Source organism: Protopterus annectens, chromosome 1.part1, assembly GCF_019279795.1.
Source record: "Protopterus annectens isolate FY-2018-M chromosome 1.part1, PAN1.0, whole genome shotgun sequence".
Classification (NCBI taxonomy): Eukaryota; Metazoa; Chordata; order Ceratodontiformes; family Protopteridae; genus Protopterus; species Protopterus annectens.
Window position 1 is genome coordinate 1,843,456,112 of NC_056726.1, and position 21,092 is coordinate 1,843,477,203.

Consider the following 21,092-nt stretch of genomic DNA (forward strand, 5'->3'; position numbering starts at 1 on the left):
AATGGCGCAAACTTAAAATAACTCAATCTGCCTGTTACCGCTTTCCCCCCAAAACCTGTTCTTCTTATGATTTTCAAAAATTACTTCTATGTACCATTTTAACTACTGTTTATCCTACTGCTTTGAAGCTCATTAGCACCATTTATCCCACGGTAGAAATCCTCAAATACCCTGATTGCATTTTACTGCCTCACCGGTCCACCAACTTTCTTGCAAACTGCATAAACTACACCTCCCATAATTCTCTAAAAGAAATTCGCCGGCAACACGCTGCTATCGTTGACTGTTGCCAAGCGAATCTCCACCTTTGTTTTTTGTGTCCCGCCTCTTTGCCTAATAACTTGGAGGTGCTGGTTTGAGCGTGAGGTGGTATATTCTACAGAGGCTGTAGGTGGGCGGTTTCCAGCCTTTGCTGTTTAGTATGGCACTGCGAACTGGTGCAAAGTTTGGGATGGCCTTGTTACAGGGGTTTCACCGCGGAGTCCTCAAGGTAGCTACCCAGAAGTGGGACGTAGGGTCGAGATGGGAGAGTTACTTATCGGTGGGAGTTCCAGCTACGCAGAAGGCTTTGCAGGAGGTATGTCTTTTGGTAGTTGGGTGTAACACTATTCTGGTAGCAGCATCTGAATCACGACCTTTTAATAGCCGAGCAAGAATGAGAAAGAAATACTGCAACTTAGAAAGATTTTATATTTTAATAGCTGAATACATAGCTATAACACTGAATAGACTGCAGTTTGCTGTGTGTGAAGAAGGTGGCATTTCTGATTCCAAGTGTCATGTGTTTACTATGTGACACACGCTGTCTACAGTTTAAAGGAGTCGGCAAATTACAGAAATGTGCATGATTCCATTTTTAAAGTATAGGAAGTTTGAAATTCATATATTTTATTATGTAATGACTTGAGTCCTCAATGATTTACCGGGAAACAACACCTATTTTGAGGAACACACACAAAATTTGGAAAGTGAAAAGAGATAAGTTTGTCCCTGGATCAGTTGAGAGTTGTGGTGACCTTCCTGAAGTGTTGTTTATTACAACCCCTGCGGCTCTGAGAATGCTTTGTTAATTTTTATCTAAGCAGCACTACAAGCTTGTGTGTGTGAAAATTAGTACAAATACAACAATAGTAGTTCATTTCTGAAGAGGAAAATGAATTTATAAAGTTGGAAAACATATTCTTTATTATTTTTAATCTTAGTATCATCACCATTCTTTATCTTCTGTTTTCTTGTGGGCATCTGAATGCCCTATACTGTATATTTTAGAAATGTGTTTACCTTGTGTAAAGAGTTTGCAGTCTTATTTTGCAGGTTTCCTGATTTCATCTTACATTGTTTTAGTTCAAGGGACAAGTAGTTCAAGGGGCAAGTAATCCCTTTCTGCAATACTGCTACATGCCTACTGTCTTTTTTCAAACTGTTATTTTATTGTATGAGGGGGCAGGGACACCCACCTCCCTTTCATACTAGCCATGCATTTTGAATACACAATTTATTTGATCCAGACTTGTTTGGAGATGGAGCCTTTTTCTGTAAGCAGGACATAATGCTGACACCATTCAATTGCAAGGCACATGTAAATACACCAGTGGGTAGCTTGGAGAATTGCTAGTCCATCCAGTACATTTTTGGGATATGGGAGGAAACCAGAGACCCTGGCAAATAGCTATAGCGAGGATTTATATATTTTAAATTTACTAAACTCTGTTGAGTGTTGCTCTATATGGACTGTTTTCTGATCATTATGGGATGCAAACACTGAGATGTGAATAGAAGTGCAGAATATGAAATCACTGTATATGGGATAACAGGAAATGTGCAAACAGTATGTATGTAGAATGTCATTACATAATTTAAGAAAAAAGAAAAACAATTTCCATCCTAACATTTACAGTTCTGAAACAAAGGGAGGGGAAAAGAGGGGTATTAAATGCAAACTTCTCACAGAAGGCACTGCAACCAGACCAGACTAGACAGTGAAGTGCTGCAAACCATGGCCCTTTTTTTTTTTTTTTTTTTTTTTTTGGGCCACAAAAGATAGGTTCATAGGAGATTACTAATGGCCCTAGGGCCTTAGCAAGCCTAGCCATGTAATACCCTTGTTCCCTAGTCGTGATTAGATGGTTGTTGTTGGCAGAGTGAATCAGTGATTAGCACCGGCTGCCCCAGTCTACGAGGGACATAGGTGCCACCTCCAGGGTGAATTTACGTTTTCCCATCCAGTTGTCAAGGTTGTGCTTAAACAGGGTCATTGAGGAGCTCTGTTTTACATGAAGTGGGAGTTTGTTCCAGAGGAGCAGCAATCTCTGTGAGACATAGCTGTCTCTCCAACATGTTCCATTTATGTCACAGGCTAGGTTGATATCCCTGGAGTGATTGACTTTTGTCCCATTTGATTTGTGCACATGCAGCATTTCCATTAGGGCAGAGTCAGAGATCGCTGTGTAGGCCAGGCAGAGGTCACATCTCAGCATCCTGTAGGATACAGAGTACAGAGACAGGGCTTTCAGTCTTTCCATACAGGTCATGGCATTTCTTGGTTAGAAACCTGTGTGGTCTCTCCAGTTGTTGCAGGTGTCTAGTGAGGTACGTGCAAAAGGGAGCATTGTACTAAATCAGTGATCTGCTGAGGGTCGAGTATAGAGGAGTTATAAAATCCTTAGTCTTGGATGCGAGGAGCTTAATTATGAAATGTGCAATGTAAAAGGCTTTATTTACCGCTGTGGATTCAAGGTGACTGAAGTTTAAATTGCTGTCAGCCTGTGTTCCCAAGTCTGTCACCACTGTGTTTGAGCTTAGGGGGGTGCTATCTGTAATGTAGTTTGCAGGGGGCACTTCTTTGCCAAGGGGGATAATGATGCACTTTTATTGTGTTTAGTTTTAGACTCTGACTCCGACACCAGTCATCTGTCTACGTTAGCCCCTTTTTAACATCGTTGGGGGACTCGGTGACTGTACCTAGTTTGTATTCATCTGTGAACTTGGTAAGCCACAGGCCATCTACTTTCACCTGGATGTCTGAGAAGTAGATTCCAAATAGTAGAGAGCCCAGCAGAGATCCCTGTGGTACACCACTGGTAAATGATATATTGGTGGAGGTGGAATCCCCAACTTTGACAATATGCATTCTGTTGGTGAGCCAGTTTGCTACCCATCTAGTGACATATGAGTTAATCCCCAGCTGGGAGAGTTTCCTCAATGATTCCTGAGTGGGGGATTGTGCTGAAGGCCTTAACTAAGTCAAGATAGGTGGTATGTACTGCTTTGCCCTCATCCAGGGCTTTGCTGACATTCTCAAAGAAGTCCACCAGTTTTCATAAGCAAGACCTACCCTTAACAAAGCCAAACTGGGTAAGCTCAAGAGTTTGAGGGTCATCTACTGTATGTCCTTATTGATAATGTCCATGATGATTTTTTTCCATGGCCTTGCAGATAAATTTTTAGGCTTATGGCAGCAACAGTAATCCCCCTTTGTGTAGAGGGATTACTGTTGCTGCTCTCCACTTTACTGGAACAAATCCAGTGCTCAGGCTATGGCTTAACAGAGTGCCTAGTGGTTCTACTATTTCTTGTTGTAGATTGTTTAAGTAGCCTGGGATGTTATCTGGTCCCATGGAGGCTGTGTTTTTGGCCTTGGAGTGGGCGGATATGACATGCTCTTTGGAAATGCTAGGTAGTGGACTTGGTGATAGGGATGCTTTGAGGTGTGTCTGGTGGTGACAGGAAGTGAAATCTGTTAGCAGATTGACAGTTTGTGATCCCTTCATGTTGGTACCAGGTCCTGGATGTTCGAGTCCCTTGTAGGGGTTGCAGACTAGCTGTTCCAGAGCATTTGAATTAACAAAGTCCAGGAACCTCAGTGTGCTCACATTTCTGTTAGTGCATGTTGACCATTCTATGGAAGGATAGTTGAAATGTCCCATGACTAAAGTGTCTGGCTGTATAGGGAATGATTCTAGCAAGTTCAGGTAGTTGGTGTGTTTTTCTCGGTTCATGATGGGGGACCTGTAGCTAGCGATGATGTGGTAGGGTGTTTTACATATATTTAATTGTACCTGGAGTAGTTGTAGAGTGTTGTACTGTTTAACCAGTCTTGAGATGTATTTGAATTTAATGAAGATGTATACACCTCCACCTTTGGTTCTTTCATGCTCGTGTTGGGGTCTGAACATGTGGAAGGTGTTGTAGCCTTGTATGGCCTGGGTGCTGTCTGTGTCCTTGAACCAAGTCTTAGTGACTGCACCAATGTCAGCATCTTCCAGGGTGAGGAGTACTTCCAGGGAGTGCAGTTTTCTGTTGAGGCTCTTACAGTAGGGCAGTTTTCTTCCTACATTTGTGAAAGAGCATTATGATATTTCAAGATGATTACTTTTAAGGGACTTGACTTCTGAACCCATTAAAAATTGCTGTCTGGCAATACAGTTTGCATTTGAAGCTCACAATAAGTATTGCAAGTAGTCCTTTGTTCTTTCTAGGATGTGTGTTGTTTTTTTTTTTTTTTTTTTTTTAATTCTGGGAAACTGTAAAGCAGCACTGGGGAAGTGAGAATAGCTGCTAATGTAAAAGTAATATCTTTCGGCTTTTCCCGGTTAGGGGTCGCCACAGCGGAACTCCGGTCCGCTAATGATTGGCAGTGGATTTTTACGGTGCTGAGTTGCCAGACTAGCTGCTAATGTACAGGTGCCAAATATTTTCAGAATATTACCAAAACTCGTAGGCATATGGATGAGCATGGAACTGAGGAAAAGCGTCTGTCAGTGGAGATGTGGCAGAATGGTAATTATAAATTGATTGGAAGGGTGCTGCATCTGTCTGATAATGTGACATGGGATGGTAAGGCTATGAGCTTCAAACAGACTTCAGTCAGTAGTTTTGGTGTGATAGTCAATTGTAAATTTTGTGACTCTGACTCATCAGTTAACCACACCAGTCCTTTTGGGTTACCGCTGAATAGAACTTATGCCGTAAGCCTAACCTGATAAACACACAAAGGTTTCCAAATATTTAACTGGTGAAATCATAGGTAGAACAGCACCAATCTTGATGAATTTGAAAGTGAAATCCATATTGGTTGGCACTGTAATTTTAGTGGTAAAGTTAAATGCAAACTACTGTATGACTGGTCATACATTCCTTTTGTACTTTTAAGGGGTTGTGAATTTCACCTGTGTCATAAAGTCCCCATTATGTCTTCTTAGACTTGATGCATATGGAAGAATTAGTTTTATTTTCAGTTGATAAAAGGATAACTCATCTGGTTTGAAGACTGTTTTCGGCTACAGTCCAGATTAGAAGGGAATCTTTACTGCAGTATTTTTGTTTTACATATTACATTACATTATGTAGTTAAACTTGTCATTTAAATGTAAAAACACAACATCAGTAGAAGTAACAAGCTTGCAAAACAGAAATATTTATGTACATCTCATAAACTGTTTTTAATTGGAAGCTAGTGAGGGCAGGAAAAGTAAAAACAGTATGCTGAAAATTATCAGGAAGCAGAAAATGCTTATATAGGCACATTTCATAATATGTTAAGAAAAAAAGTTGTAAGTTTTACATTAAGGTGTTGTAAAATTAGCTTGAATCGAAGCACTTGAGGTAGTGTGGAATTATGCATGACCTAAGGAATAGAATGTCACACTGGAGGGTTAGTTTTTGAAAAAGCTCTGTTAGTATTATCATGGAAAATGTGGCCTGTTTTGTGTATGGGATCTTGAATTTTGGAATCTTGTAGATATTGAAAGGTGTTGGTGGTTTTGTTTGCTAGAGAGGAAGTAGTTGACAGTAGTGTTGTCCTTTCACTGATTGACAGACAGTTGATGTTCCAGTAGTGCAGTGCAGCCTAGTCAGAAGTGCAAAGGCTCACAAGGAGCTATGTCCTCGTTCCTTAAATTTATTGTTTATAACTTTCTGCCAGTCGCAAGAATAGTTTCAGATTTAGTGGGAAGAATTTGAGCCAAGTTCATCAGTAAAGGCATTCTTCAGTGCAAGACAGTGGTGTTGTTTATATTCAGTTATGTTAACAAGTTTGCCGTTTTTTCGTTGTTTGATTTAGACTAATATTTGGTGAAGAGAACAGTGCTTTAACTGACAGAGCACATTTTATGTCAGGAAGAGAAATATTTTAATGATCACCACACAAGGCTTTAAGTTTAAAAGTTTTGATTGTTTTTTTTTTACCCAAGCAAAGTGAGTGATTTTTTTTTTTTTCAGAATGAGAAGGGAGACACCTGGGATACAACTGGACTCTACAGTAATGCTAGAATTTAACTGAATACATAAATAGAAGTGCTCTTGGGATGGCGAGTCTGCAATAGGGAGGATTAATGTAGTATGTGAGCTGCAGCAAATAATTAAAACTGATAATTTTGAACTAGTGAATGAACTGTATCAAATAGCATAGCTTGTGTTTTGTGTGTGTTTATCAGTTAAACTGTTTAAGGTTAGCCAGCTTCAAACTCCATTAAGGTCGGTTTATAGTGTAGCAGAAATTGTATGTATTTGTTTAGAAATATTACTTGATTTGAGTAGATCATTTTCAGACATGGTGCAGTTTCCGTTATATTAACATTCTGTGTAAGATTGTTTAGGAAGACAGAAAATTATACAGGTTCTTTGGTTTGAAAATGTGTGAAGATTATGTTTAGGAGGAATTGTAACATACCTTTCAACCTCTTAAAACAGTAAATCTGGACAACACTATAAATAATGGAGAAGAAAAACTGGAAGTCGACCACCACGTAAAAATCCAACTCTTTATTTTAACAAGAAATGAGCGCTTTCGCGTGCATCCAAAAGGCACGCTTTTTCAGATTAATTATACAGACATACTAACACTCTTAGATTTATATATATTCAATTACTTTAAATCAATCAATTGAAATTAAGCTATTATGCTATTGAATTGATAGCAGCATATTAAACAATTAATTAACTCATAAAGTGAAGCGACTTCTCTCCGCTGTAATGGACATCTTCCTGAAATGGCATAAACAAACACTATCTCAAGTATATAAATAAGAAAAATAGTAGAAAAAATGATATAGATGATAATAATGGAAATGGTAGTTACATGTTGATATTATGTAATATTATATAATGTTGATATAATCTATATCTCAACAGACAATGAATGCATAAATAGTACTTATATGTAGCAACGGTTGCTCCTACTTGATGGCATGCAGATCAGTATCTTACTGTTGTTAAAATCACTTTTTATTACTAAATTAAAACTGTGTGATTTTAACAACAGTAAGATACTGATCTGTATGCCATCAAGTAGGAGCAACCGTTGCTACATATAAGTACTATTTATGCATTCATTGTCTGTTGAGATATAGATTATATCAACATAGGTTCATAGGTTCATACTAGGCTATCTGCCCGAGGGCATTTATAAGCCTAGCTATAGTTTTTGTGCTTACGCCACCCCTTAGTTTGGAGAAACTATGCCCATTATTTAGCTGTGCCTCTGTCGAGCAGTGACACTGAGGTAACCCCTGGGGTGTATCTGCGATCTCCCATCCATTGGTCAAGATTCCTCTTGAACAAGGCCAGCGAGGTACTCTGCCTCACATAAACCGGGATTTTGTTCCACAGCATAGGGAGTCTTTGGGTGATGAATCTTTATATATATATAATATTACATAATATCAACATGTAACTACCATTTCCATTATTATCATCTATATCATTTTTTCTACTATTTTTCTTATTTATATAATTTCAGGAAGATGTCCATTACAGCGGAGAGAAGTCGCTTCACTTTATGAGTTAATTAATTGTTTAATATGCTGCTATCAATTAAATAGCATAATAGCTTAATTTCAATTGATAGATTGATTTAAAGTAATTGAATATATATAAAAGAGTGTTAGTATGTCTGTATAATTAATCTGAAGAAGCGTGCCTTTTGGATGCACGCGAAAGCGCTCATTTCTTGTTAAAATAAAGAGTTGGATTTTTACGTGGTGGTCGACTTCCAGTTTTTCTTCTTCAACGCATCTTTTCTGCTCTGGAGTCACCTTTGAGCGACAGGTCTGCTAACTTCTACTATAAATAATGGGATGACAAAGGCCCAAAATAGGGACACTTTTTAAATATTGCTCTCACAAACTTAGAAAGTTGATAGAATAACACGTTTTGCAGTAGCATGGATTTTCTGAAAGATATGAAGTCTGAAACTCAAATGTCTCATTATTTTCTGACTTCAACTCTCAATGACTTGCCAGTGATTTTCCAGAAAAAACACAATTTTATGGTAGACAGACCAAAAATATGAGGTAAAAATCTGGACGTTTTGCAAAAATCTGTACAGTCGAGAGGTAGTAGAAGTAAAATGGAGGGAGGAGCTGTGAAAGGCATCCTGGGAAGTTTGCTAGATGGGTGCTGCAGTTGCAGGGAGAATGAGCTAATGAGGTAGAACTTAATCAGGCCATCCAAGAAAAAAAACTGGAGGTGACATTAATCAGTACACAAAGTTGTCAGGTGCAGAGTGACAAAACTGTGATCCAAGGAAGCAGCATATTCAGGTATATTCTAAGAGGAACAGGCCACAACAACAAGGAAGTGGCTCATTTGCTCTGTCAGGCTGTGGCCATTGTCAACAGTATGCTAGACTCCAGTGAGAAGAACATTATTCTTTATCTGGACCTGGCTGTAATTTAGATACTATCTGAAGTATTCCATTCAGTTTGAGGTGTTACTAGGCAAAGGACATGGCAACATGGAAAGCAGCCAAAAGAAATTGGCAAGAGTGGTTAAGGAAATGGATGGAGTTGAATATTAGGGGGACTGAAAAAAATGGGATCCCAGAATAGAAGCGAAGGGGTGACATGATCTGAATATATAGGAAACAAAGGGATGGATATAAGAAGAGGGCAGAAAGTGCATCGGTTACAAATAGAAGGAACACGTTTATAACTTGGAACTGAGGAAATTTAACTTCACGGAAAGGGTGGTGGATATATGCAGTGGACTGCCTGAGTTATAGTGCATGGTGGCTTGATAGACTCATTCGAGGTCATCTGACACACCAAGGACAGGAGAGGTGAAGGATAGATGCAAAATGCTGTTTATAAAATTTGGGCTGACAAGACAGGCAAATTCACTTAATCTGCTGGTAGTAAGATGGGCGCTGCATCTGTGGTGTAGCAGTCTGGAGACAGTGTGAGTTAATGAGGTAGAATCCTTCACCCAGTCAAAAATTCATGACTGTGTCCTTTTAAAAGACAGATGCACAATTGCTTTACTGGTCTTGGTTAATCTGTTTTGTGATTTATTTTTTTTTAGTGTATTTGCATTTTGTGTTTGTAAAGCCCAATAACAAGGTACAAGAATAAACTTTAAATGCAGTAAAATATTTTTATTGTTGTGTTGGCGAGGTTGTACCACTGTATTCTGTCATTTTGCCTTGTGGTTAAGAAAAGCTTCATCACACTAGCAAAACGTCATTTGGATATCAAATAAATATATACAATTTTGATAGAATGTTTTTGGTGACCGGGGAATGCAAGATAAGTGTTTAGTGTTAGGAGACTGCAGCTGTGCAACTTGTAAGCAGGGCTGCAGATTTGTGCAGATGTATTACATTACATATCATCGTCAAAATGTGCAAGACAAGCTCAGCTTGTGAGGCCATTGCACAGGAAATATTAATATCCATTACATTTTGGTGATTTAGATTTGGTAAGAGAATATCCTAGAGGATAAAGTTCTAAATGAGATATAGGACCATTAAATATCATGAGCAGATAGAAATTCTTTATACAAAGAAAGTGAATTAAAGTAGGTGGAAAAAATTGTGTGGAAAAGTACAAAAATTATGGTGAGGTGAATAAAAAACAGTACATAGAGTGAATCCTGAAACATGACCATTCAGGTTTTGGCAGAGGTCTTGTGAGTAACAAGACCCTTTTGAAGTCTGGAACTTTGTTCCAGTTAAGTAAAGGGAGGAGGTGGATTGCATATTATTCTTGAAGTTATTCTGAAGTTGGAAGGTAGTGGCAGTCTCCGTTTAAAGCATAACAAAACCGGAGGGAACAGATGCTCTTGATCCCATTGTACCCTGTGCCAGTCTGTACATTGGCGTGTGGAGAACAGTAGTCCTTGATGTCATAAAAGTGTGATAAACTTTGTCACTGGTTCATTGTGTATTACCACACTTCCCTGTAGAATTTTGTAATAATTTGCTGCTGTTTTTATTATGCCATTCTCTTTGCAATTGCATCCTTTATGCTGAACATAGCACTTAAACCTCAAGGTAACAAGCCAGGCAGATGTTGCAGAGATGGAGCCTGCCGTGCTGCTTACTTGAGTTCCAGTGTTCTGTCTCCTTGTTGGCAGTCTCTTTATGTCTCAAGACTTGAGGTGGCTTTCATGTTTTGAGGAGACTTTTTAGAGTTTCTGTAGTGCCAAGGAACTAACTCCTGAGAGAGACCAATCTAACTACTGCACTGTGTAAGCAGCAGGGAGTGGGAGGGTGCAGGCATTTGAAGTCTTTAGTGAGTTAAACATTTTAAAGGTGTGTGCTTCCAGTGTTGTGTCCTCCTATGTCATGCATTGATAGAAGGAAGAGGGTAGTCTGAAGACTGATCACTGTAAAATCTGCAGTAATAACTGTCTGTAACCATAGATCCTGGCCACTGCTTACTTTGTTGTAAAATATTTCATTAAATACTACCCCTTTTGACTGACCGTGAAATTGGGAGTCTTTTGGTAGTTCATCTAAACCTTTTTGTTTGGTGCGACTATGAGATTAACTGCATAATGTAAACACCCAAAGGCAACAATGTTGTGGGACAAATGAAGGGACCTCACTCATGCAAATGAGGTAACTCCGTTGGCACAGGTGCTTCTTATTGGTTACCTTGTCTCCAGTGATTACTCAGTAACATTAGCCACACCCCCCCCCCCGCAAAAAAAAAAAAAAAAAAACCCACAAGCGGGAAGAGTTCCCATAAGTACATTTCCCCACCATTCAGCTGGCCCTGCACTGCCCGGACTGCTAGCCAAACCTGCATTAGCAATTTAGCAACAGTGTAGGCAGATGTCCTGCCCCTGTGTCAGGAGACTGTCATGGTTCATCTAAAGATAAAAAAGTGATTTTGTAAGGAAACTCCACATAGTTGTCAGAACTTATATTTTTCCCTTTCATTTCTTACATTACTGACATTGCAGGGTTTCTTTTCTTGGGACATGCTACATCTAAACCAGTAGCATGTGTCATTCTAACGTCTTTTTATGACAGAATTAAAGTAGCTTTAATAGTGAAATAAACATGCTTTAACACTGATTTACCTGTTCGGATTGTAGTGAACTTTAGCAGTGCTGTCTTTAACTGCATCTTCACCTCTCCAGTAGTTAACTCTGACATGTAGAAACTGGGAGCACATGTCGACTACCTAGCCTGTTTACTTCCTTTTAATGCCCCTTCAAAGAGTTGCTTTTGTTTGATATATTGTTGAATTCTTTTACTACTTCAACCATATGCTGTCTTAAGGATGGCTGTTTGTAGCCATCCCCAATGTGATAAACCAAGACACTGCCAGCCCAGCAAGCTGGAATTTTGTAAATAATTATATGTCACTTGAAAATATTAATATGATTTATATAGAAATGTGACACTGCCAGACCAGCTAGATAGTATTTTGTAAATAATTCTGTCATTTGTGAAAAGTAATATGATTTGTATGCTTGCCTTAATGTAAGAAAAAGTACAGTTGTGTAAAATCTTACCATAATGGTAGATGTCGTTGCCTTCAAAGCTGCAGTATGCCTTACTAATGGAATTCCCTGCCATGAAACCCTCTATCTGGCCAATTTAGGAAATATTTTCTTTGCTTTAAGGTATGCTGAACGTCACCTGCTAACTCCTTGCATAAGGTAGGGCATAAAGGTGTTGTACAGGCATACCATCCTCAGAGCAGATTGCCCCAGTAGGAACACCAGTCCAAGGAAAACCAGGAGAATCTGTATGGCCAGGAAGAGAAAAAGACCTGGGGGATGGAGGGAGTTAATACTGCAGCGGTGAAGGCAAGGACATCTACTCTTATGCTAAGATTTTACACTACTGTACTATGTCCTTACATTCACTTCTGCAGTATTCCTTACTAATGGGAGAGTGCAAAAGCTCAAGAAGAAACCTGGGAGGAGGAAGCAGCAGAGCCTTCCAAGAAGCCATGAAGAATGGCATCAGCAAAACCAGCTCTAGCTCTGGAGATACCATCCAGCTGGTAATGTTTGGTAAAGGCATGTACAGAAGTCCAGGTAGTGGCTTCAAGAATAGAGTTAGCATCTAAGCCTTTTGAAAAAAGCACCAGAAGAAGCCACAGCTTTAGTGGAATGAGCTTTAATAGAAGAAGGAAGGCTCTCACCATGAAAAGTATAACAAAAGGAAATAGCATTTGAAATCCATGTGGAAATAGTTTGCTTTGAATCAGACAAACCTAAAGACCTAGGATGAAAGCAAACGGATAACTGATCAGAATACCTGATAGCTTTAGTTTTATCCAGATAAAATCTGAGCTGCCTATGCACATCTAAGGTATGTAGTACCCTCTCACTGTCTGATTGCAGAGAGGGGAAAAAGGTAGGCAAATTAATAGACTGATTAGGTGACAACTCATTAACCACCTTGGGCATAAAAGAAGGATTAGTACGCAAGGACACCCTGTCCTCATGAAATATCAAAAAAGGTGGACAAGCCATAAGGGCTTGCAACTCAAGACACCCGTCTGGCAGAAGTAAGAGCTAACAAAAGAACCTGACTTCCAAGAACAATGTTGCAAGGAAGCTGAAACATTAGGCTCAAAAGGAGCCTGATCCCAGGGAAGAGGAACAGGCTCCTGGGAGGTCTGATTTTAAGGATGCCTTTAAGAAACTGCTTAGCCTAAATCTAGAAGCTAACAGGGGGAGTTAAAGGCAGACTAGCAGAAAGAGCTGATAAGTGGGCCTTAATAGAAGAATAGACCAAACCAGCATTGAGCAACTCACACAAATAAGAAAGAACCAAAGGAACATCCACAGAAAGTGGGTCCAGGTCATAAGAAAGACACCAAATAGAAAGCCTTTTCCATTTAGAGAGGCAGGATTTCCTAGTTGGTTTCTTGGCCTCCTACAGGACCTGCAGCACGTCCTCAGAAAAAAAGGTGTCTGTGAGGAATCAAAACCTCAAAACCCTATCACCCACCATGTCATTTGAAGTGTGGACAGGTGGGGATGGATGAGAGACCTTTTGTCTTGTGTGAGGGGTCCACCCTGTGAGGTAACTTGTGGTGATTGCCCCTGGAGAAATGCAAAAGTAGAGGGAACCAGTGCTGTTGTGGCCAAAATGGAGTCACCAACAAGATTTTGGGAGCATCCCATTGAATCTTGAACAGGTCTCAGAATGAGAGGAAGGGGAGGGAATGCATAAAGAAACATCCTCTTCCAAGAAAATGAGAGGGCGTCCACCTTCCAGACCAGTGAACCTGGGACTCTGGCACAAAACAGAGGAAGCCGTTTGTTCAAAGGGGAGGCAAAGAGATCTATTGAGGAGTACCCCACTGATGAACAAGGTCCAGAAACACATCCCTGTGAAGCATCCATTCATGGGAGTATCACAACGTTCTGAGCTGAAGGAATGTAAACTGCCTGGAGAGTCACACAATGCTGGATAGCCAGATCCCATACCAGAAGTGCCAGCTGGCAAAGATGGTAGGATACCGTACCCCCTATTTGTTGATATATCACACAACTGTGGTATTGTCCGTGATTACCTTGAGAGGCCCTGCAGAGAAGAGTGGATGAAAGGCCAGAATAGCCCTCATCTCTTTGATGTTGATGTGCTCCGTCTGCTGACGAAGCAACTAGACTCCCTGAACCTTCTGATGTGGGATGGGGAGCAATGTTTGGCTCCCTGAAGCTTCTGTGAATAGATACTGAGAGAGAAGTGGAGGCTGAAATGGAAGCCCTGGATTCAGAGGCAACTGCTGAATCCACTACAGAAGTTCAGCCTTGAGATGCTGGAGAAGATGAACAGAAAAGCCTAGAGGATGCGCATGCTGAAACCACACTGACTTCAGAAACCACTGGAACTTCCTCATGTGGACCCTGGCCAGAGAAAGCATTAAAGTGGTGGTAGACATGAACCCCAGAGCTCTCAGAAACTCCCTGGCTGAAATAGAGGCCAGGGGAAGAAGAGTTTGAAAGAAAGAAATGCGAGTTGATGCCTTTTGTGGAGGCAGGGATGCCAGCAGTGGCACCATTTGAAACCTTCAGCCCAGAAAGACATGATCTTGCGAAGGAGACAGGGAAGACTTGTTGAAGTTTATTGTGAACCTCAGGCTCTGAAGAAGAGAAATGTTAAAATGAAGATTTTGCAAAAGGACCTCTGGAGAAGACACCTGAATCAGCAGGTTGTCCAAATAAGGATTTGGATCCATTGAATTCTGCAAAAGGCAATCACAGGAGCAAGGCACCTTGGGGCAGTGGAAAGACCAAAGGGCAAAGCACAGAACTGAAAATGCCAGGAAGCAACAGAGAAACGCAAAAATCTCCTGAAAAGAGAATGTATTGGAGTATGGAGATGAGTGTCCTTGAGGTCCAGAGACACCAGAAAGGCCTGAGGGAGCAAGAGAGGAAAAAGGGACTGAAGGGACAACATCTGAAAGGAAGGCACCTTCAGAAAGGTGTTCAAATGGGAGTGGTCTAGAATAGGTCTCCAAGTGCCTTCTTTTCTGGGACTAGAAACATTCTGGAGTAAAATCCTTTCCCGCTTTGTGACACAGGCACTTGAATGGTACCCTGAGACAAGAGGTCCCAAAGAACCTCTTGGGGTGGAAAAAGGAAGCTGTTCCCGAGGAGGCTGAGGAATGCCCATAAAAGGGGGATGTGAAATCCAGACCATGAAGTACCCTTGACGAATGATTGACGAAACCCTAGAATCCTGGGTGATGCAGAGCCAAACAGAAAGAGAAAGGTGAAGTGAGAGAGAAATGTGGCTGGGAATGGGTGGATAGTCAGACGGTACTTTGTTTGTCAGGAAAGGAAGGCTTAAGAATCTTTGCAGTCTGAGTGGCTTTAGCTGGAGGAGTCTGCTTACTACCCTTCTTACCTTTAGAAGGAGGGCGAGACTGCTTAAGAGCAAAGGCTGGCTTAGAAGGGTCGTTCCATTGAAACATGGGCACAGGAGAAACAAAGACATGGTTAAGCTCCTGTAAAGCCTTCCCGTTGTCCGGAAGAGACTTAAATAAACCAGCAGCTGCTTCACCAAACCTAGAGGAGCATCCATCAACTTAGCCTTAGTATTATCAGGCAAAGGTTGAAGCCGAAGCCAGGAATATCTCCTCAGAACTGAGCCAGAAGTAGCAGCCCTTGAAGAGGCATCTGCAGCATCATAACTACACTTGATAGAATGATGAACTACCTGAGAGGAAGTTCCAAGCAAGGAAAGAGCAGAAGATTTAACCTTTGAGTCTGGAAAATCAGAAAGAACCTGACAGGCCTGAGAAAGAAGAGCCAAGACATACCTAGAAATATGGGTCTGATAATTAATAGCCCTAAAAGCCAGGGGGGTATAAACCTTCTTAACCAGCCTATCCATGGTCCTACTCTCCTTGTCAGAAGGCAGTAACTTGGACAAAGGAAGCAATTGAGATGGCTTATCAGAGGCTACAGACACCGCAGAGGGGTCAGCAGCAGGACATTTAAACAAAAAGGTTTTACAGGGTGACTGAGGATTGTTCCTGTCAGACTTCCTGGGAGCAGGGGGCCAGAGAATCTGGCACTTTAGAGGCAGTGGAAAAACATCCAATAAAGCAGGCAAGACAGGAGGAGTGGCCACAGGTTTAGGAGATTCCATTTACAGTAACTCATAGTATCTCTTGTGTATATCTGAAACCTGGACATAATCCCACTTAAAAAAAAGTCCATCATCCTAGAGATTGTGTCCCCAAATGAAATGTCCTTCAGAGGGATTATCAAGAGTATGAGAATCCTCCTCGTCAGACCCATAATCTAAAGGAGAAGGAATCTGGGCAGAATAAGCAAGGGAGCCGTCATCAGATTCCACCTCAGAAGAATGGAATTCTCTGGGCCCTTTAGGGGAAGAGGCAGACTAGGAGGAACAGGAACTGAAACCACTTGAGAAGGCCACAATGGCTGTAAAGCATTAAAAACCCCTAAGTAAAGGTCTGCCACTCTGTGGTTCCCTAGGAGCAGAAGAGACATGGTTAGCTTTCTGTTTCTTCTTCAAAGGGACAGCCATCCTGGAAACCTAAGAAGGCCCAGACTCAGAATGGCATTCCCCAACTGCAGTAGGAATCTGTTCACAATAGAGAAACTACGGAACCATTAGACCCCTGGGAAATAGTCAACCGTGGTTCCCTCTGAATGCCCAAAATGGATGCCTGCAAAGCCTCACTGGATGTGCTGCTTGCCAAATCCTCATCGGCCTCCAACCCAGACATGGTAAAAGAATCTGACAAAACAAATGGGTGAGCCTCTGGAAGCATAATAACCTTAGGAGAAACACCCGGCAGAGGCTGGCCAGCAGAAGATTCCGTCCCATCTTATGCACCTTCTTCTTCCCAGATGGCTGACCCTTGGGGCAGGAAGTTCCATCCATAGTACCCGCAGCAAGAAGCTTAAGTCGCTGGCTCTCAAGGTACAAAGAAAGGGAAGAAAGCCTGCTACGAAGAGTTTTGGGGACAAATGCCTGACAATTGAACAAGATGTATGGTCGTGAGCAGCACCAAGGCAAAAAAGACACTTATCATGACTGTCTTTATGGGGAATCCATCTCTCACAGTGGCATTTACCCTTCCTGGATTACATTAACTCCAAACAGCACTAAACAAAACAGAAAAAGTAACCAAAAACCCAACTGGGTACTTATCTGCAACTCTGAGAACTCAAGCAAACAGAAGCAGGCACAGAAAAGCCAATAAACAGAAAAACGGTAAAATAAAGGATGTAGGCAACAGGCCGGCGGTTAAAACAGCATTCGGACTGGTGGCAAAAAAGTCCTGAGGCTGGTATGCCTGTACCTCACCTTTATGCCCTACCTTATGCAAGGAGTAAGCAGATGAAGTTCAGCGTACCTTAAAGCAACTGAAATCTTTTGTAAACTGACCGGACGGAGAGCTTCATGGCAGGGAATCCATTAGTAAGGAATACTGCAGCTGTGAATGTAAGGACATCCTATATTTTCTGCACTGAGGTTCAAGATTATAACCAAAGTGCAACCGGGTGGAAAGGAGCAGAAATGTGTATACATTTTATGCTGATGCAAGTGTATGGTTTCATAGTAAAAGTTAGAATATACAGCGTTAACTTCCAAAACTGTAAGAAAATAAGTTAAGTAAAGAGTTTTATGATGTCTTTATAAAGTTAGTTTATCTCCGCTAAGAGACAGGATGTCTAGGCTATGGGTTTCTTTCTGTTGTCTGGAAACGGAGGTAATTACAGGTTTCCAAGGTAATTGCTTTATGACTTTCAGTTTCAGGCAAGCTTCTAAGAGAGAATTGTCAGCTTCTGAGAGAGAAGTATTTTTAACAGAGACCTGTTAAAAATTAAGTTTCTGCTAGCCTGCGAACAAGCAGAGGTGACAAGAATTATGTAATCTGAGATGAATCAGCAGTAATGTGCATTATCAATTTAAGACCTATCTGAGAGAGAGAGAGAGAGAGAGTGCATTTTGTATCTTGTCTTGGATCTGAAAACATTCCACTCACCAGCACTTGTCTTGTTATTTAGGTACAGTGTTATTTTAAAATATTTTCTGTGATTCTGAACTCTGTCATTGTGTCGAGTTAATGAGTATTGTCTTGTGCTTTTTTAATTTATTATTCAATATATTTAAATCTTTTAAATGTGGCTATTTGCTTATATATATTTAAGCTATTAGAGTACTTGCATGTATTTGGTAACACTGTACAGGCCACTCTAGAATAGCCTTAAAAGTTCTGGTCACTGTTACCATTTGGATAACAGTAACATTGCACAGTAGAATTGGTCACCCTTTGGGAAGGGCCTTAAGTAGCTGATAAGTAGTGGCTGTTGGCAGTGATTGCTACCTTTTAGTCTGGGCAGAAGGGGGGCATAGCTAGTGAAGCTGTGCCAGCCTTCTCCAGGAGTGTTTGTGTGTTTGCAAATAAATCAAATCTCAAAGTGTGTGCGTGTCAGCTACTTGAGCAAGGACACAAAGCACTGGTTGGACAGAAAGGGTGATGGAGGTTTTGAGTTGACCACTCTGCTGAGATCTTAACCCTATAGCTGTGCCATTGGGGAGTCTTCTTGGGGATTTGTAGAGAGAGGGAGAAACCAACCTCAGACTGATTGTGATCTCTGTGTGCTCTTAAGGGAAATTGTACTTTACTGTTTGTGTACTATTCATCCTCCCAATGTGTACGTCCCTCACTGGTGTTAGTGGTGAGGATTGAGACTCCTTGTTTACTGGGCCAGTGCAGGGGAGTCGCACCCAACACCTTTCCTTCTGTTTTTCCTAAATCTCTCTCCGTGTACTTTTTCATTTTACATCTTTCTTATGTTAGTGTCTTCATGGACTCTGTGTGGTATCCTTTTACAATATTTAGATGTGGTATATGCCCTCATTTCTCCATCCAGCTCTTCTCCACTGTCACTTGTGAACACATTAATAATGTATGACTTCTTTGGTGTTGCACATTCTTCACCACTGATCTACATTTACCTAGACCGTTTGCCTCAAGTTTCCTTGATAGTGTTTCACACATTGCCAGTTTAGAAGTTACTTCACGTCTTTAATACAAAACAGTTAATGAACATAATAAGAAAGTGGTAGATGCCTTGTTAAAGCTTAATGCACAGCCTTTTTCTGATCCAAAGATCCTGGTCACCCAGTCAAAGCACTATTTTACATTTACTGGACGTAACATCTTGGTTGCGAATGTATATTGCTTTGGGTTGAGTGCCATTCTAAACTGTCCAAAACATAATGTAGTTTAACAACAGTTTAAGTGGCCTATACACAGAACTCTTTAAAGATTTTCCTAAAATTAGGCGAAATCAACAACGTACGTAATGCAGTAGTAAGATGATAATGCTCTTTTAGTAGGTATTTGATCATTTTCCTTTCCATATAAGATCGAAATAAACAGCAATTTCCAGCCTCTCTTATGTTTCATCCTGCTGTTGTGAAAGGGCATTCCATCTTCCTTTCTCCACTCTTCAGAAATCTTAGTCGTCCCCTGATTTTATAGAAAGTTGGTTTTCAGACGATCCTAGGATAATTTCTAAGGAGAGACTCAGTTCTACAGTTGTATATCATGCCCTTTTACATCATTTACCTTTAGAATTTGGAGATTTTTTTCTGAACCTTTTGTACTGTGAACTGATCAGAGCCAACCCCTTTGCATTATACTCTTCTGTTGAGCAGAAGTGTCCATTTAGCAGACATTTCTGCTTTAATTTGTTTTGCTCTCTGTCCTTGTCTTTACTTTCTTACTTTGTCACTATTGATAACCCATCAGCTGTACTCCCCTTTCTGTGATTCTAATGATACTTTCTGATATTTTCTTACCCTCATTCTATTTTCTTACCTTTTTTCTGTTCTCACGGACAGAATCTATATTCAACTAATTTGCAAGTTATGAGTCATAGTGCTTTTCTGCTACTTATTTATTAATATGATTACCTTCCATTTTTGTATTGACTTTTAGATATGAGCAAGCAGCATATTGACTTGCCTGCCATGTCCTGTTGTCAGACAAACCTAGCAGTCAACAATATGACTATGCCGAGTCCTACTTTGTCTTCTATTCTCCAACAGCAGGTTTAGTTCAGGGTTCAGCTCTGCTGCTTGTGGTCCAGTAGCACCAGTGTCAGCTCACTGAATATTTGTGGTAACTCCTGGGTATGGATATTAGTTAAGCATCAAAATGGCAAGCTTCCTGTAATGATTGCCAAGTTTAAGTTTTTTAGAAGTGTGACTTTTTGCGCTTGCATCATTCTGCCTGATGGTTTTAGTGCAGCATTGCTGCATCACAGCATGTGAATATTTGATTCATTTCCTTGATGGGAGTACCTTCTGTGCAGAGTTTTGCATGTCCTCCCTTTGTCTGTGAAAACTTTCTTTGGGAGATCAGCAGCTTCTCCCATCTAAAAGACATGATAGTTTGAACTGGCAGTCATTTGTGTGTGTGTGTGTGTGTGTGTGTGCGCACTCGCTTGTTTGAGTGTCATACAGTTTATATGTCTGCATCGTGAGAATGACTGGCATACTGAATGGATGTTTTCATGGTTTATATCCATTGCTTTATGAGACAGGTTTTTTTTTTTTAGTTTCACATAATGACACGAAATAGGGTGAACTGAGTATTGGGAAATGAAGTTTTTTTGCCTGTCCTAATGACTGGCAGTAAAACTGCTTGTCAGACTTCAGCTGCTTAGCAGCATCTTACAATTTTTCATCCTTGGTCATCTGTATGCATTTAATCAAGATGGCCAAGTACATGTTCAGACTGATTAAAGTGAGTTATTTTACAGCATTCTTTTAGAGTGAAGTATGTTCAAAGCAAGGAAACTCGACCAGCTTGGTAAAGAGACATGGAAACTGAGCCATCTTTGTTGGCAGAGAGAGAGAAAACTCTGAATTTGTCCTATATAATATGGACTCCATTAGTGAGCCTGGGTGCTGGAGGAGCTGGTTTGGGGGTATTAAATGTGTGGGAGTTGACAATGCCATTTTATGGAAAGGGTCTACAGTTAGTTCCTTAATTAGACCAGATGATGACTCGTGCATGGCAAATTGCTGTCCGACCAGGGGGCATCATAAGTTCATAGGTGATTACTAAGCTAATGGCACAAGAGTCTTTACAAGCCTAACCACTAATACCCAGGATATGACAACATTATATCTTACTACCCCATCCCATATGTGGGGAATTATCAGGGTAGTGGGTCTTTGGGTGTCACTTTATGGACATGGTAATGGTAATCTGTAAAGGACATAGACAGGAGAGAATTTATGGTTCCCCATCCATTTGTCCAAATTCTTTTTGAAGAGTGAGGAATGGTCTTTTTTGTTTTATGAAGATGGGAAATTTATTCCATAGATGAGGCAG

General features: G+C 40.7%; 1 protein-coding gene across 3 annotated transcripts in view; it reads left to right on the forward strand.

Moving 5' to 3' along the window:
* Window positions 1-269: 269 nt before the first annotated feature.
* MOCS1 (molybdenum cofactor synthesis 1) overlaps window positions 270-21,092 on the forward strand; it is a 1,733,254-nt gene continuing 1,712,431 nt past the window's right edge. For all 3 annotated transcript variants that reach the window (XM_044084832.1, XM_044084835.1, XM_044084843.1), the window contains exon 1: window positions 270-577. In XM_044084832.1, the coding sequence (XP_043940767.1) occupies window positions 422-577 (156 nt within the window). In that variant the 5' untranslated portion in view covers window positions 270-421. The remainder of the gene's footprint in view (window positions 578-21,092) is intronic.